The sequence below is a fragment of the Pleurodeles waltl genome, chromosome 4_2 (genome assembly GCF_031143425.1).
Source record: "Pleurodeles waltl isolate 20211129_DDA chromosome 4_2, aPleWal1.hap1.20221129, whole genome shotgun sequence".
Taxonomy (NCBI): Eukaryota; Metazoa; Chordata; class Amphibia; order Caudata; family Salamandridae; genus Pleurodeles; species Pleurodeles waltl.
In genome coordinates this window covers 834,983,529-834,998,823 of record NC_090443.1, presented here as the reverse complement: position 1 = coordinate 834,998,823, position 15,295 = coordinate 834,983,529, and the positions used below count along the sequence as shown (strand labels likewise).

The following is a 15,295-nucleotide window of genomic DNA, read 5'->3' as shown; positions in this document are numbered from 1 at the left end:
TACTGCCTGGGCAACTTTACTTCTTTCTCTGCTGCAGTGGCTATGTGAGAGTTGCAATTTTGGTGACTTGAGACGTCTGGAGACATTTCTTATTACATAGGGTGGAAGAGAACACGACTTTCTGTTCTGCCCAGTTAATCTCAGGATTGTGATGAGTTAACCATGGTAAGCCAAGGATAATTCCATACTGAGGAGCATGGATCATGTCAAAGATGAGCTTCTCTTCATGTTTGGTTCTTTGATTTCCCCCATCACAGATCACCAACAAGGGGACAGTCTGAAGAGTTACTGGGCCTCCAGTCAAGAGTTTTCCATCCACTGCTTGTATTATCTCTGGAGTCTTCTTCTTGGTGCATGGGATCCCCCATGTGCAAACCAACTGGGCATCAACAAAGTTCCAGGTAGCCCCAGAATCTACGAGGGCCTTCTTGAAATAGTTATTTTTCTTTACTTGAACTTTTATGCCCAGCTTGAGATGTCTAGACTGTGAAGGGTCCAAGGTGACACCCAAGAGCAACCCTTCTTTACATCTTGGGTGATTTAGTTTTCCGGCTCGACTTGTACATTGGCTGCAAGTTTCTGGACAGGACCTCGTTTGCTTTTTAGTTTGATTGGACAATCTTTGGCAAAATGACTCTTGCGCCCGCAATAAAGACATTGTCCATTCTTTCTACGTAGGTCCTTTTCGTCATTGGTCAAAGGTCTCCTGATAGTTCCGATTTCCATAGGTTCCAGAGTTCTCTCTTTCTGGGTTCTTGATTCTCTATGATAGTGAACACGCCAGGAATATTTCTCTGACTTTTTGCGTGTTCCCCTTCGTTCTGCTAGACAATGATCCAGTCTCAAAACAAGGTTTATTAGATCTCGACAATCTGTAGGCTGCGGGTCTATCTGGGCAAGAATGTCCTTTAACTCGTCCTTGTGTCCTTTGTAAAACAAGGCCGCTTCCTTTTGTTCAGGCCAGGATGTCTCGGCTACCAGCCGATTAAAATTAGCTAAGTAAGAAACTAGATCTTGGTTACCTTGTCGCAAGTCTAATAGTTGACGATCTGCGGACAATGTCACTGTTCTTCGATCAAACACTCGTTCAAACTCACGAACAAAATTTATCCAATTGTAAAGCAGGGGACTGTCTTAACGCACAAGAGGGATTGCCCAGGTGGCTGCGTCCCCAGTCAGGTAAGATAGCAAGAAGGCCACCCTGGATTGGGCATCAGGGAAAGTGTTTGGTCGGCAGGTAAAATATAATTCCACTTGAACCAAGAAAGATTGCGCTTTCAGGGGATTGCCTGAAAAACGTTCTGGAGGAGCTAGGGGAATAGCTGAGGGAAATGTTCGTAGGAGGATTACCTCCAGAAGCTTGAGACGGAGGACCAGGCCAAGACACACCCAAAGGACTTTGTTCCTTCTTTTCTACCCTTTCCTGCAACTGCCTCACTCTCTCAGCTAAGCTGGCTGCTATATCCTTTGATGACACTACCTCTGCTTGGAGCTGCGTGATAACCTTGATTGCTCGTCCAATGTGGCCATGTTGAGAACACACGCAAACCAGGAGGATAATAAATTTGTGGGCTCACTATTCTGTCAGGGAGACCAGATCCTCAGGGCCTGCGCACGTTCCCAACATGTCCACCACTAGACAGCTCCAAAACTCTGATAGAAATATCACAGAGCCTGAGAGAGTCCAAGTGGGGGAAAAGGGGATTAGGTAGGGAACAGCTGGGAAGGAGACCTGTAGGAAGCAAAAGGTTACAAAGAATGTCACATTTTGAATTTAGCATCTTCACAGAAAATCCAAAAGCCCAGGTTAAATGTGTGCACTTCAACAAACACTACACATCAAAGTTTTAATTGCCATGAAATGATCACGCAAGCTGTTGCTGATCTGAACACCAAGTTTTACATGCGGGAAATGAATCACGCACACTGCCGATTCGAACAAGAATATGCAAATGCCATGAAATGATCGCGCAAACTGTTGCCGATCTGAACACCAAGTTTTACATGAGAGCAATGAATCGCGTACTCTGAAAGTTTCACAAGTAGACCCAAAACTCGAGAGTCTTAGAGAACGGGGTCGGGGGCCCAGCCCAACCTCCGCCTTAACACCCTGCTCAAGGATCACCAATATAATGCGGGCAGGCCTGGAACATCAAGGTAGGCCTCCGGAACAGGAGCTCAGGAAGTTGCTGTTGCTCTGCACCGGGACCTCTGAATAGTGAGCACATGGAGCTGGGCTGGCTCCCTTATATAGAGTCTGGCCAAGCCCACAAACCACACCCAGTCATGCTGCAGAGAAAGCTTCTAGAAGGTCCTAGAAAGGGACCACACCCTAACACACTCAGTAGGCCTGCAGCAATACCTTGCAAATGAACAGTTATTGCAAACATCATTAATAGTGTTTTTCAAGGTTAAAGTCTGCAATGCAAAAGGTTAACATACTGCATATAAACACAATGCATGAATTATGCTCTTGCATAAATGCTGGGTTTTTGCATTTTTGTCGCCCGTAGAGCGCGCACTGTCCTGATGTTGACACCCAGTCCCTGTTTCCCAAGCGCCCTGCTAGCCTCCCCAAACCCAGTCCTTCCACCTCCCAGTCCTCCCATGGTCCCCTGGTACTGCCCATGCCCCTCCCACAGCAAAGACTTCAACCCCTACAAAAACGAGGATCACCCCTCCCAACCGCAAAACCAAGGGCGCTCCCCCAAAGTTGAAGTCTAAGGGCAAACCCCTTCCCTCCAAACCAAAACCAAAGAAACCCCCTCCCAAACCCAAGCCTCCACCTCGCCCCCTCCGTCATCTCTAAGGTGCCTGCCTGCCCCATAGATGCCCCTGCCATGCGGCAGCCACTTTGCAGTCAGGAGTCAAGTTGGGCCCAGAGACATTGCCCAGTGTGCCTGGGACCCTATGAACAATTGGACTGGCCAGTAGGCCCATTTTGTATATAGTTTTTTAACATTACTTTATATACATTTATTATATCTGCACTGGTGTCGAGACAAACTTGTCCTGCCTTTCCTTCCACATGTATGTGATGTATATTTGCGATTTAGTGTGTGCGTCTTCTGTGTATGTGATGTGTTTGTGTGCCACCATGAGTTGTGTGGACGAGTTGTGCTATGGACTTGTTGTGATGTGTTGGTGTTGTGTGGCACTGTGTGGTAGTTGTGTGTGTGTTGTGATGCATCTGTGATGTACTTTGTGTGTTGGGTGGACGTGGCGTGTGATCTGACACATTGTTTGGCAGTGTTATTGTTTGTATTGGTTTTGTGCTGTTGTTACGTGGTGCTGCCAGTATGTGTTTTCCTGTGGAGGTGTGCAGTGTGCCTCTCTGCCAATGCATTTATGTGGTTACCATGGTGTTGTCCTTGTGTGACTCGGAGGTGTTGTGTGTAGATGTGTTTGACAGTGCCGATGGTGTGTGTGTGGTGTGTGCATGGCACGTGTATGTTGGCCATGGTGCGTGTTGTTTGTGAGTGGGTGTATGTATGTAGATGTGTCTGTGTGTTGGTACGGGTGTACGTTTTCGTGTGTGGCTAGCCGTGCCGGGGTTGTGTGTTGTGTGTGGATGTGTACTGATCGCCTTCCCTCCAGTGTGTGGGTGTACTTACAGTGGTTGCCTTCATTGCCGTTGCTGGTTCTGGAGTTGTATGGCCAACAGGAGCAGTGTGAAGACTTCAAGTTCGGGTTTCATGGCTGCTGCGGATGTGCCTGTGTTCCTGAAGGTGAATGTCTCCTTTTATGTAGTTTGTTTCCACCATGCTTTTCATGGCGGTGAGACAACCCCAAAAATCCTGGCGGTGTGCAAAATCGTGATATGGTTGGGGGAAAATGGTCTCCGCCGGCCAGAAGATGCTTGCTGTGGTGGTCCGTCCGCACTGGCAGTACTGACTGTGTATTCGTTGTGTTCTGTTTGGAACACCGCCATGCTCATAACATGATGATGGTATTCTCCGCCGGGCCACCGGCAGTGCGAATGCCATCACCACCGTGGTCCTAGGACCGCCAAACTCATAATTACCACCTGCATTTTCAATACCTGGAGGTCAGTGAACGAGAGATATGCGAATATATCCTGCCTGAACACTAAAGGAGGTGATTAAGAACTGTTTATTAAGGTGTGCACGAGTTATATGACAATATTAAATATTTCCTTGTTTAATGAAGTGTATGTCTAACTCAGAACACTTAACTATCTCCCCTTTCTTTAAAATCATTTAGCTTTAAATGAGGTTCTTTCATGTGTGCATGTTCATTTAACCTTCGCATCAGGTGCAAAACAAGAAGTACCTTTACTAATTAGTAATTGTTTTGAAAAAACAAAAAGTTGGGGACATTAAATCTGCAGTGATAGGAACAATATTTTAGAGGCAAACAAAAAATCTATTTTTGTAGCTACATTCACGGTTTTCCTTCATATTCACAGAATGCCACTCTTGGCAGCAGATGTCAAAATAAAACATTTGTAAACCAAATATGAGAGTTGATGTGATCATATCGTTATCATAAAGTTTATTTTCCTGAAATATATTTAAAATCAGATCTATTATTTTTGTTAAAAAAAAGATGTGTTGTTCTTGCACAGAACACCACTTCATAAACTGTGGCAATGTTTATTTAATACAACAACAAAGTATGCAGGTAAACATACTTAGTTTGTGTTAAAGTCAAAATACAACTCGTATTTCATGAAGGAGCAGAACAGATATATCTTTCTTTTTGTCCTTTTCTACAATTTCTTTTTTGCCATGTATTCTTCCTCTTGACAAGGACACATTTTGCTTGATTTCTCTTGCTTTGTTCTTGTTTGTTGAGGTTACTAAAGGTCACCGGCCTTCCATTGGTCCATGAGAGGCTCCCATTTACATTGGCTTCCTTCAAACCTGGAATGGGATCATAGCGTAAATTAGGCAATGGTTATTGATATTACTGTGCCAGAAAAACAGGTCAGTTCATAAAACTCTGCAGTGTTCTTCGACGTTATACGAGTGCATTAATGCTGTGCATATATTCAAGATCATTTAGGGGACTAGTTCACTGGTGAGCCTATCGAGATGTACTGACGAAACTTCCTACAACTATTTATAATCAAGACACTGAAGTTACCAAGGGGTCTGGCAACCATATCGAATGAGAACCTCAAGGCTGTGTAGCCGGGTGTCATTACACAGTTTTCGAACTGCTGTATGGCCTCATTACATACATTTGGGGCATTTTATTAGTTATCATATACACTCTTTCAAATACAGTACATGTAAAACCGCAAATTTCCAAGCTGCACACGCCTACTTTGTTACATCAGCTTTTAAAAATATAAAGAGTACAGTGGTATATTAAGGGTGCTATCGGCCTTAAACAAGGGGAAAGCTGGCACGCACCTGTTGGGTAGTACAAGACAAACCATAAAAGGAGGGAGTGGGCCCCTCCAATCAGTGTTCCCTGGTGCCTTTCCACCTAATGCTAGTCAAATGTTTTTACAGTCTAAGGAAGCAGGTGGTCTTTCGTTGATTGGAAACTGCAGCTGTTCCTTTTCTATGTTTAAATACTAGACACAAGGAGAGCATTTTCAGACATTAAAGTTGTCAACGGCATGACGTGGCTGTAGGAGACAGCCAGGGATGGCGGGCTAATGTTGCTCCGCGGGTCTTCAGTAGAAGTTCCTTTACAAACACAGTGTAACCATTTGCTCATTTTTGACAGATGAAATGTTATTCTAGGTGAAACTATGCTGAGTCTCGGGAGAAGAATAAAAGACGGTGGAGAAGAATAGAAGAGGGTGGAGTGATGGCCGTCTTACTTTCAGCCTGTGAGAGATGGCAGGAGGCAGAGACCTTTCAGGGGTGCCTCATACCCACTGATTTCACTATATTTGCAAATGCTAACAAACAGAATTTATTTGTAAAGTATCACCACTGGAGCACATTCACTCCTGTTAATGTATGGGAGTTGCACAGAACTCCTCAATTCAGGCCCCATTAAAAAATACTGGAAATTTGAAGAATATTGTTCTGAATGGACAATGTTCCTTTTTTACTCTATCGAGCCGAAAACTGAGCGCAACCTTTGGTGACTCTACATTATAATTTTACATTCTACAATTCTGTTACTGATACTTAAATGGGAACTTTGGTTTCACATACATGTGACATGACAAAAACACTTTTTTTTTTTTTTTTTCATCTATCTTTCCAAGGTAGCATGGTAGACCAGTAATTTAAAAAATAATTACACGTGTATGAAAGATCAAACTGAGAAAGGCGTGGACCATCAGCAATCTACAGCTTCTGGGCCCTCCAAAACAAATAAATCAATCCATGACTAAAGAAGCAGGCATGAGTAGGAGGTGGGAAAGAGTCGTAGAGCGGACAGATTTGGGGGAAGTAAACGTCGCTGAGAGCAGGAAGCATTTTTGTTTTTAAATGACAGAGGAGCACTTTTTTTAAAATAAATAATTTAAAAGCGAAAGCTGGGAACTGTGGAAGAAACAACATACAAGCTGAGGGCATGGACAGAATGTCACAGGAAAAGCAGCACGTGGGTGGGAGAGCAAGAAAACCCAGGCTTCTCTTGGAATGCTGAAAAAAAAAAATAGTTCCCAAGGTCCAAACAGTGTCAGAAGTGTAAAGGTACAAGTAAACTGATAATAGTCAATAGTAGGATAAAAGCAGGGAGGAAAGGCATCAAACCAAGATCAGAGAAGTGAGACATACAACAAAGCCTTCCAATCACGCGCCAGGGACTGACCAAAAGCACCACTCTATGTATATTGCAAAGAATACGTTTGGCTAACAGACAGCTAGAGCTGTCTGTAGCTGAGACCTAAAAATGGTGCATTCTCAGTCAGGTTGCACACCATCCACTCTTAGGAGAAACGTAGTGGGAGCTAAACAACTCCTGGCACAAATAACACCCACTGCACAAAAGAACAAGTTACTTACCTTCAGTAAGGCTCTTTCTGCTGGATATTCTACCAAGCAACAGATTTCTCACCTGCCCAGGGGCCAGCCCAGATCGGGAAACTTTTCTTCTGCTGTGGTCCTTGGTGACATTAGGTAGTATTGCGCTGCTCCGGATTGCCTCCATACTGCCCAGGAAGTTATAGAACAAAACACTTTCAAGCACCATCCTTACATGCTGATCTCAGTTTTTTATTTTACCATTTCTGTGCCCTCATACACAGATATTGACCAAATGTTGGTACCAATGTCCTGAATGCTGACTTGGGAAAGAATACCAAAGCAGTATTTCCCAAGTTGGAGGGTGTATGGAGTAGACACCAAACAAAAAGTCTTGCAGGACAGAGTAGGTAAAATGCCCTTCCTGCTGGAACTGTCTGCAGTATTGGCTCGCGGGAGGGAAAAGGGGTGGGGCGGCACAGCGTGTGATGGAGGAGGGGGATGGTGGGGAACACAACATAAAAAAAATATTTATGATGAAAACAAATCTTACCTTTTAGCTCTTCGCCGCGCCGCTCCCATCCGCTTCTAGACTGCACTGCAAGCACAGGCTCCCAGCCTGCCCTGTGTCCAATCCTAATGCTTCTTTCATGCCGCTGGCAGGATGAAACAGCATTAGGATTGGACAGAGCACTCACCCAGGGTGCTCTGTGGCAGACTGGAAGTCTCTGCCTGCTGTCTCCAAACCAGAAACACTGGTTATTATCATTTTATAGAGAAAGGTTTGCAGCTGCTGGTGGGGGGAGGGAGAGGCAACGTTCCTACACCCTAGCAGAGGAGCCGCCCCTGCCTGGTTGTCAAGGCAGTAGTGCTTCATGAAAGTATACAGTGATGCTCATGTCACGGCCTAACAGATGTCAAGGCAGGGACTCCATAAGCCAACACAGTGGCAGCAGCCTTAGCCCTGGTAGAAGCTCTAAGAGCTTCCAGTAGCTGCATCTTGGCAAGTGTGAAGCAGATCCTGATGCAATGGACTATCCACCTCAACAGACTTCTCTTGTGCAAACATTCAATTTATGTGCCCTGAAAAATCCCATAGAAAGCTGATCATCCATGTATTGTTCCTTAGTAAAAGCTTAAAGCCCCATTGGGCTGCAGCCAATGGAACTTCTCTTCTTTGAAGGAGGAAGCGGTAAGAAAGAATACTGCCAGGGTGAATGAGTGCTCAACATGAATGGAGTGCAGACTTTGGCAAGAATGTCATATAAGCCCTCAGCACCAACCTGACAGGGAAAAATGTGCTTTAGGGCAGTTGCACTGGAAGTGTCTGGAGGTTCTGAAGTAACTGCAATGTGAAAGACAGTCTTCAAAGTCAGGAGATGTAGTGAGCAAACCATGCATCAGTTCGAAGTGCTTTCACATAAGAAATATCAAACTATGATAAAGCCCCACTGTAACAACACAAATGGCTTGGGACAAAACAAGTGTGTCAAACTTTTAAAACATCTCATCACAACAGGTGATTTAAACAGGGATGGTTCGGCCAGTGGTAATCAGAAAATCAGTAAGGTTTGACTAATAGCCTTTAATAGTGCCCACTGAAAGGCTTTGCAGGGCCCAGGAAATAACAAACAAAAAGTCATCCAATAGCTTTGCTTGTAAGAGATCAGTTTTACGAGCACCACACCAGGCCACAAATTTCTCCTAGTGCCCGCCATTAAATGGATTTTGTGGAAAGGCACCTGTTTGTATTCACCACCTCAGGCAGCAGATCAAAAGTAGTCAGTTGTTGCCCCTCTAATCCCTTGTACGTAGGTATAGATTGTGCATTCTGCATGAAGGACCCTAGTCGGTTGTTGTAAAAGAAGATTCTAGAGCATCTGTCCTCTGCTCCTTGTAGCTTGATCAGAGGACAGAAGCTCATACCCAGAAGCTCTGGGTATCACTCTCACCTGGCCCAGTCCACAACCAGTAGCATGAATTTTAACCTATCAACAAAGTGCTTTTGTGCCCCTGTAAAAATAGCCCAATGAATTACACTGGATGGGTAAAAAAATTCCTCTTTTGTCTTTCAAAATAATTTTTTATGCAATAAGGAACAAAGGTCATCTTCCTGTATCATAATCAGAAGGGTCATATTGTGCTTTAGGCCATTTCTATTCTCACTGGTTGTATAGCGTAACCACCTTCACCTGCCATAGTTGGGAATTTTAGTTGAGAATATTGCTTAACTGCAACACAGTCTACAAAGACAAGGGCATATGAAACAATTACTAGTGACCTCCACCTTCTGTATTGTACATTTGGTCTACGATCAAGATTGATTGATGAAATATCCCTTCAAAACTATGTACTATAATCACATTCCTAACCCAAATTCTAACAGATTTTGATCCCTATTTTGATCAATGCACTTTTCATTGTACAAGGATTTTACCTACCAGGCTATGGCAAACAGATGCTATAATGTGAGCTAAGGCTTAGTTACAAAACAACCCTTTGGTAAAACAGGTTGCATTAAGAGGATCTTTGGATCATCTTTGTTAGCTTGGCTTAAACAGCAAGGCAACCCTCACATAAAATATATGAAGGCACAATCTTTCAAAAAACAACCTAACAATAACAAGGTAAGAAATAAATAAACATTAAGAAAAATGTAACTACATTTCAGAAACAGACAAAAAGGGGAAATGACTTGTAAAATATCAATTTAACTCTTTTTCTACAAGCAAAATAAATATTTAACAAACTATTCAAAAGCAGATTATTTAGATTATTTTTGAGGTAAAAGTTCCATAATCATTTAATCATCAAGTGAAGAGAAAGTATACGATGGTCAGCAACAAGATAATAGTCTGTTCTCAGAAATAATGATGAGATGGCTGCAGTGTTCCTACAATTTTCATTAGAGAACCTCCTCCTAAAGAAACAAAGACCAGTATGGCTAGGGAGAAACCAGTTATCCGGTAGACCAAACTGCATCTTTGTTTAGAATTTGCTTACATTCAGATGTGTAGTCTGGTACTTCAGCACTACCTATAGCTTCATTTGTAGTGGTTTGTTAAATCTAAGCTGGTCCCAGTGATTCAGTCCTCTATCAAACTTTGTTGAGGTCAGTCCCTACACTGCCCAACAAAAGTCCTTCCAGAAAAATGAGTTAAGTGGGAATACTGTCCAGTGTTAGCAGACTTTCCCTTTCAAGGACATTCTCAATTTTCAGGTACTTTTGTCTTTGGATTTGTGTTTCACAGGAGGACGCAGCATTCCACAACAGGCAAAAATTCCTGACATGACTTACAGAAGTTAACATGGCCAAATCCACGAACTAGTAGATCCAAACATATAGAGGCAAAGCAAACTCTATGTAGAAGACTCAATTATCTTTATACTTCATTTTTACATCATAAACGAACTTCATCTGTTCTAGACTAAGTCCTGCGAGCAGCAATACAAGCCTACTCTCCCAGGCCTTCATTGGGGAGAGCTTATCCCTCAGAGAAGGGCTATTGGTACACAATAACTAGTGCGGTCAAGAAACAATTAGTTAATCAATTCATCTTTAGCCAGAAAAGGCTGTAAAACAATGTTAAAAAAGTAAAACAGATATTAAAAATGTCTTGTGATTTGTCTGATTTATTCACAATGCCCAATAAGCTGGAAAAGATCATCTTAATCACTAACCCTCAATTCAAGTACATTTATTTTAATTGTATTTTGTATTTTATAAAGTATTATTGTATTATAAAAGGTGCCTGCATGCTGGGCACTGAGACAACAGAGTACAAAGAACCATCCATTCATAAAATAAATCATATAACAGAAATAGATCATTGACATGCTCATCTTCCAACCAATGAGAGGCACAAGATTTGCAGGAGTGGAGGAAAGAGACAAAGAAAAGTAGAAGTGAAAACAAAGTATCTGATTGCCTCGGGTCAACAGCAAGAGAATCCCAAGGGGAGGGACAGCTCCAGAGAATGACTAAGTAGCAGTCTTGTGACTTCTGAATTCCTTGGTTTCAGGTCTTAAGTCATTTCGTTTTTATTGCCACCAAATATTTTGAAGAATAAGTCAAGGCTCTCCGAATGATAATGGTGAAGGACTGTCTGTGAAGACCTCACAAGATATTGGCTCACATGCAAGATAACATCATGTTGACATAATTATACTTGAGTGAATGTATTCACAAGTGCTTATTTATGTTTTGCGTTTGCAGTCTGTGAATTCACACTAAATTTGTACTGAATTTAATGTGAATTTACACTAGTCAAACATACCACTTTGCTATATGCTTACATGTTCATGGGTATGCCTTTAGTTCTTGGAATGTTACTGTTCACATTCTGGCCATTTTCTGTGAGAGTTCCAGGCTGAGTTAGTTAGTGGCTGAGTCTGGTAATCATCGCTTTGAGAGATGTTGTGTGCTGCCTGTTGTGGACTACAATAAAGGAACCTGCTTTCCATGAACACTGTCTTCTACACCTTAAGGACATCACATACTTTGGTAATGAGTGTCAGCAGACAGCACCCGTATGCACCCGCTACTGCATCCTTTCCTAAAGCTGTTTACTGTCTCAGGACGACTTCTTATTTCAGTAATTGTCCCAGGTTGAGCACACTGTAAAGCAGCATTGTAGACAGTTTTGAATTTCTGGGTGCCCGCATTTCCAGAGTCACACCTATAATTACCAGCACATAGTTTCGTTCATGCAGAACCCCGTGTGTGGATCTGCACTTGCTTCACATTGCTTGTAGACTAGACTTATGCTGTTTCTACATGTGCATGTTCTCCAATGTAATATCTTCTGCACAGATTTTCATGAGTCTTCTTGAGCATACTTGGAGGTGCTCTCACGTCAGAACTCACCTTACTGCAAACATTGTGTGTTTCCTTCTTAAGTCTCTTAGAGCCTTATGCTACCATGCCAGAATATTTTAGAGTGACAGTGCGCCATCCGCTGTACATCACGCTTTCAGCTTTTTCAAAATTTTTCATTTATGAAAAGCTCTCACCTGCTACCACTGTTTTGGTCTTTCCCTTCAAACTACAGCTTGTCACTTAAGCTGTGCTTCTATGCTGATACCTATTGGCTTGTTCTATGCTACGACTGGATTGCCTGGATGCCTTAATCCAAGTTCTCATTGACCTGCTATATTTGCTCTTGGATTAGGTGATGCACGCAAGTTAATTTACACCATGTTTTGGGACCTCTCCCGCACTATCTTAAAGATCTTTCACCAAGCGGTGTGTGGAATCACTATGTGGAGCATTTCGAAATAATGTATGTTCACAGTTTATTCAGATTATGCCATCTCGCCACACTCAGTGATTTAGTAATTTCCTTTGGTTCAACATGCAACATGCAAACCTTCTTATCTTTTTCTTGCCTGAGCTTGTGACATGAAAAAGAAACACTGGCCCAAAATTTTCTAGAACTACTTAAAAGCTATTGATAGAGTCAATTTTGACCCCATAAGGAAGCAAGCGATGGTATAAACCTGCCTGGGGTGAAAAATGTCACAGATGTTTCAGTCACTTGCCTCCTAGGTTACCTGCACATCCTACTGTTTGGTATATATTTGATGAAGCAGTTAACATACTAGAGGATCATTTTATGGATGATCTAGGCATCATTGTTGAAAGGCACAAGTACTTCATACTTCGTCAAACGTACCATAAATCTATTGACAGTGTTCTTGTGGAATTGAGAGATTTAGCTTCTATGTGAGAGTTCGAAGGTCTGATAGCCATGTGCAGAGGCACCAGCTAGTGATCAACTGCTTAGACAATAAAACACAAGAAAGACTTCTTTGCTGAAGAAAAAATGCTATTGCCGGCAAACCTAAGCACCCTGGTACTGTGAGTGATAGTAAGAAGAAGGAAAACATTTTAACATACCCAGTAGGGCATGCTTCAGATGTGAATCTAAAACTCATATGGCAAATGCCTCCAACTGTCCTGCTGTAGAAAAAACGTGCATGAAATGTCACAAAACAGGACACTGCAAGGGTTTGCAAAAACATACTGAAAATACTGAATGTTTCTAAACTGCAGTATGACACGCACATGGCAAAAGTTCAGGAAATTGTAGAAAGTCAGAGTAGGCTGTTCCTCTCAATCAAGATGATATCTACAGTGAAGAGAAAAAATAAAATAGAAGATCCTGTTTGTAAGACAAAAATTGGTGCGGTGACCCTGGATTTCACAGTAAATGCAGGATCTCCTATCGCCACCTTTCTGGAGAAGGAAAGGCACATGTCAGATTGTTTCCTCTGGACATTCATACTGTAGCCTTTGAGGGAAAAGAAATCAACTTGATGAGTGTACTTTTTTTAAAGTTTCAGTTACGACAGAGTAATTCACTCAAAACTGTATGTTGCTATAAGAGGTTACAATACCTTAGGCTGGAAAGACCCAGGCACATTTGGGATGGTGTTAAGACCTGCTACTGATCATTTAATATGCTTGGTTGATATTATTGAGATGGAATTTAAATCCTTAGATGATGTTCTACATAATCACAAATCAATTACTGAAGGCATATGATTGAGGCTGTCAAAGGATTTGTACACAATATTGTGTTAAAATCCAATGCTGTTCCTGTGATACAAAAGGTGTGCAACATGCTATTAAGTATTAGGAACCAATTGAAGCAACATTTAGGTAAGTTATGTGCAGACATGGTTATTGAGCCCATAGATTAATCGCAAAGGATTTCACCAAAAATCGTGGCATTGCAGAAATCTGGTGAGCTGAGATTATTTGTCAATCTCAGGTCTCTAAACGAACACATAATAGTGGATTGCTTTCCACTTCTCAAAATTTTTAGGGTGTTGGTACAGTTAGGGGGGTGCAAAGTTTGTTTCAATGATTGACCTGAGACCCTCTTACCACCAAGTGGAATTAAGTGAAATTTATGAGCCTATCGTTTCGCACCACCTCAGCTGTGTCAGGTTTTCTAAAGTTGATGTATCAATTTTCGGTGAATGAGAAGCAAATGTTAGCATACCAGGATGATATTCTTATTTTGAAAATGTTTGCGCATTAACACCTGTAGAAGTTGAACAAGGTACTTGGGATCTTGAGCAAACACAGGATTACAGCTAAAAAGGATAAATGCAATCTCACCTTGGAGGATGTTCAGTATCTGGGGCACAAAAGTTCTTCTCAAGGGATTGAAATCAAAGACGATGTGTTACTGGCAATAGATAAGTGTTCTGCATCCAGACATAAAGACCAATTAAGGGCCTTCTTGGGCCTATAAGAGTATGACTCACGATGTGTAGAGGACATTTTGCTTCAAATGTCGAGAATTGTTGAGAGGTGGTGCTGAATTTGTTTGAAAAACCTTTATAATTAAGGCACCAGCTCTACAGTCTTTCAAGGATGATATTCCATCTATTATAACATTAAATCCACTGTCCTTGGTCTAGGGGTTACCTTAGATCAATTTACTGAGGACAAGGAGTTCCCTATAGCCTTTGTTTCCAGAGGACTGTCACCTGTGGAGAAAACTTACAGCACAATTGAGAGGGAGGCATTAGTCTGTGTTTGGGCCACAGCTCATTTTGCAACCTATTTGTCGGCGGGAGAATTTACCCTGGATGTACATGGTCACTGATCACAAACCTCTGTTTTTCTATGAGAATGAGAAGGGTTCCAGTAATGCTAGTTCTAGACTTGTCAGACTGCTATCAAAATTGTAGGAATGCAATTTCAAGGTCAGACATATTAATGGGAGAAATAAAGTAGTGCTGGTTTATTTTGCCTAGGTGCCTATCGCCTGGGATTTCCAATAGTGGTGGTTTGGAACAGGGTACTTGTGAGGATATTGAATATGTGATCTGGTTGCCTGATGGGGTGTTGATTGTAGAAAGGGTGACCCAGCTTCAAGAATGGAAGGACAATGTGAAAAAGTATGTGTGCCAGCGTATGCTTGAGAAATTAATTGTCCAAGGAAGACCTAGAGAAGGCTCTACCCCTCAAGAGGTCAAATCGTTTTTCAAGGTTGAGGATGAGTTCAGTGTGGAAGGAGTGTTGGTAATGGGAGATACACTGTTGATTCCTCTTGAGGCTTGAGAGGGAGATTTATCAAAAGTGCTCACCAGGGCCATGTGGGGATGAGAGAAACCAAGAAAAAATTAGGTTGCATTATTGGTGGCCTGGTACGGACTTGCTGTACATTATGCTGTAATGCAGATAAACCCATTGCCATACATAACACACCACTGTGTCCGGTAGAGTTTCCACTCAAGCCATGGGAAAAAACTAGGAATGGATTTTATAGTGCCAATGTATTCACCAAAGGATCACATGAGATTTGCTCCTTTGGTGGTGGACTATCACGCTAAGTGGTTCTCTTACAGGTTTAAGAAGGAACCCACTATGAGTAATG

The 15,295-nt window shown here is 42.2% G+C and overlaps 1 protein-coding gene across 2 annotated transcripts in view; it reads right to left on the bottom strand.

Moving 5' to 3' along the window:
- Positions 1-4,500: 4,500 nt before the first annotated feature.
- Positions 4,501-15,295, bottom strand: part of LOC138293366 (FRAS1-related extracellular matrix protein 1-like) — an 892,846-nt gene continuing 882,051 nt past the window's right edge. For both annotated transcript variants that reach the window (XM_069232561.1, XM_069232560.1), the window contains exon 35: positions 4,501-4,886. In XM_069232561.1, the coding sequence (XP_069088662.1) occupies positions 4,690-4,886 (197 nt within the window). In that variant the 3' untranslated portion in view covers positions 4,501-4,689. The remainder of the gene's footprint in view (positions 4,887-15,295) is intronic.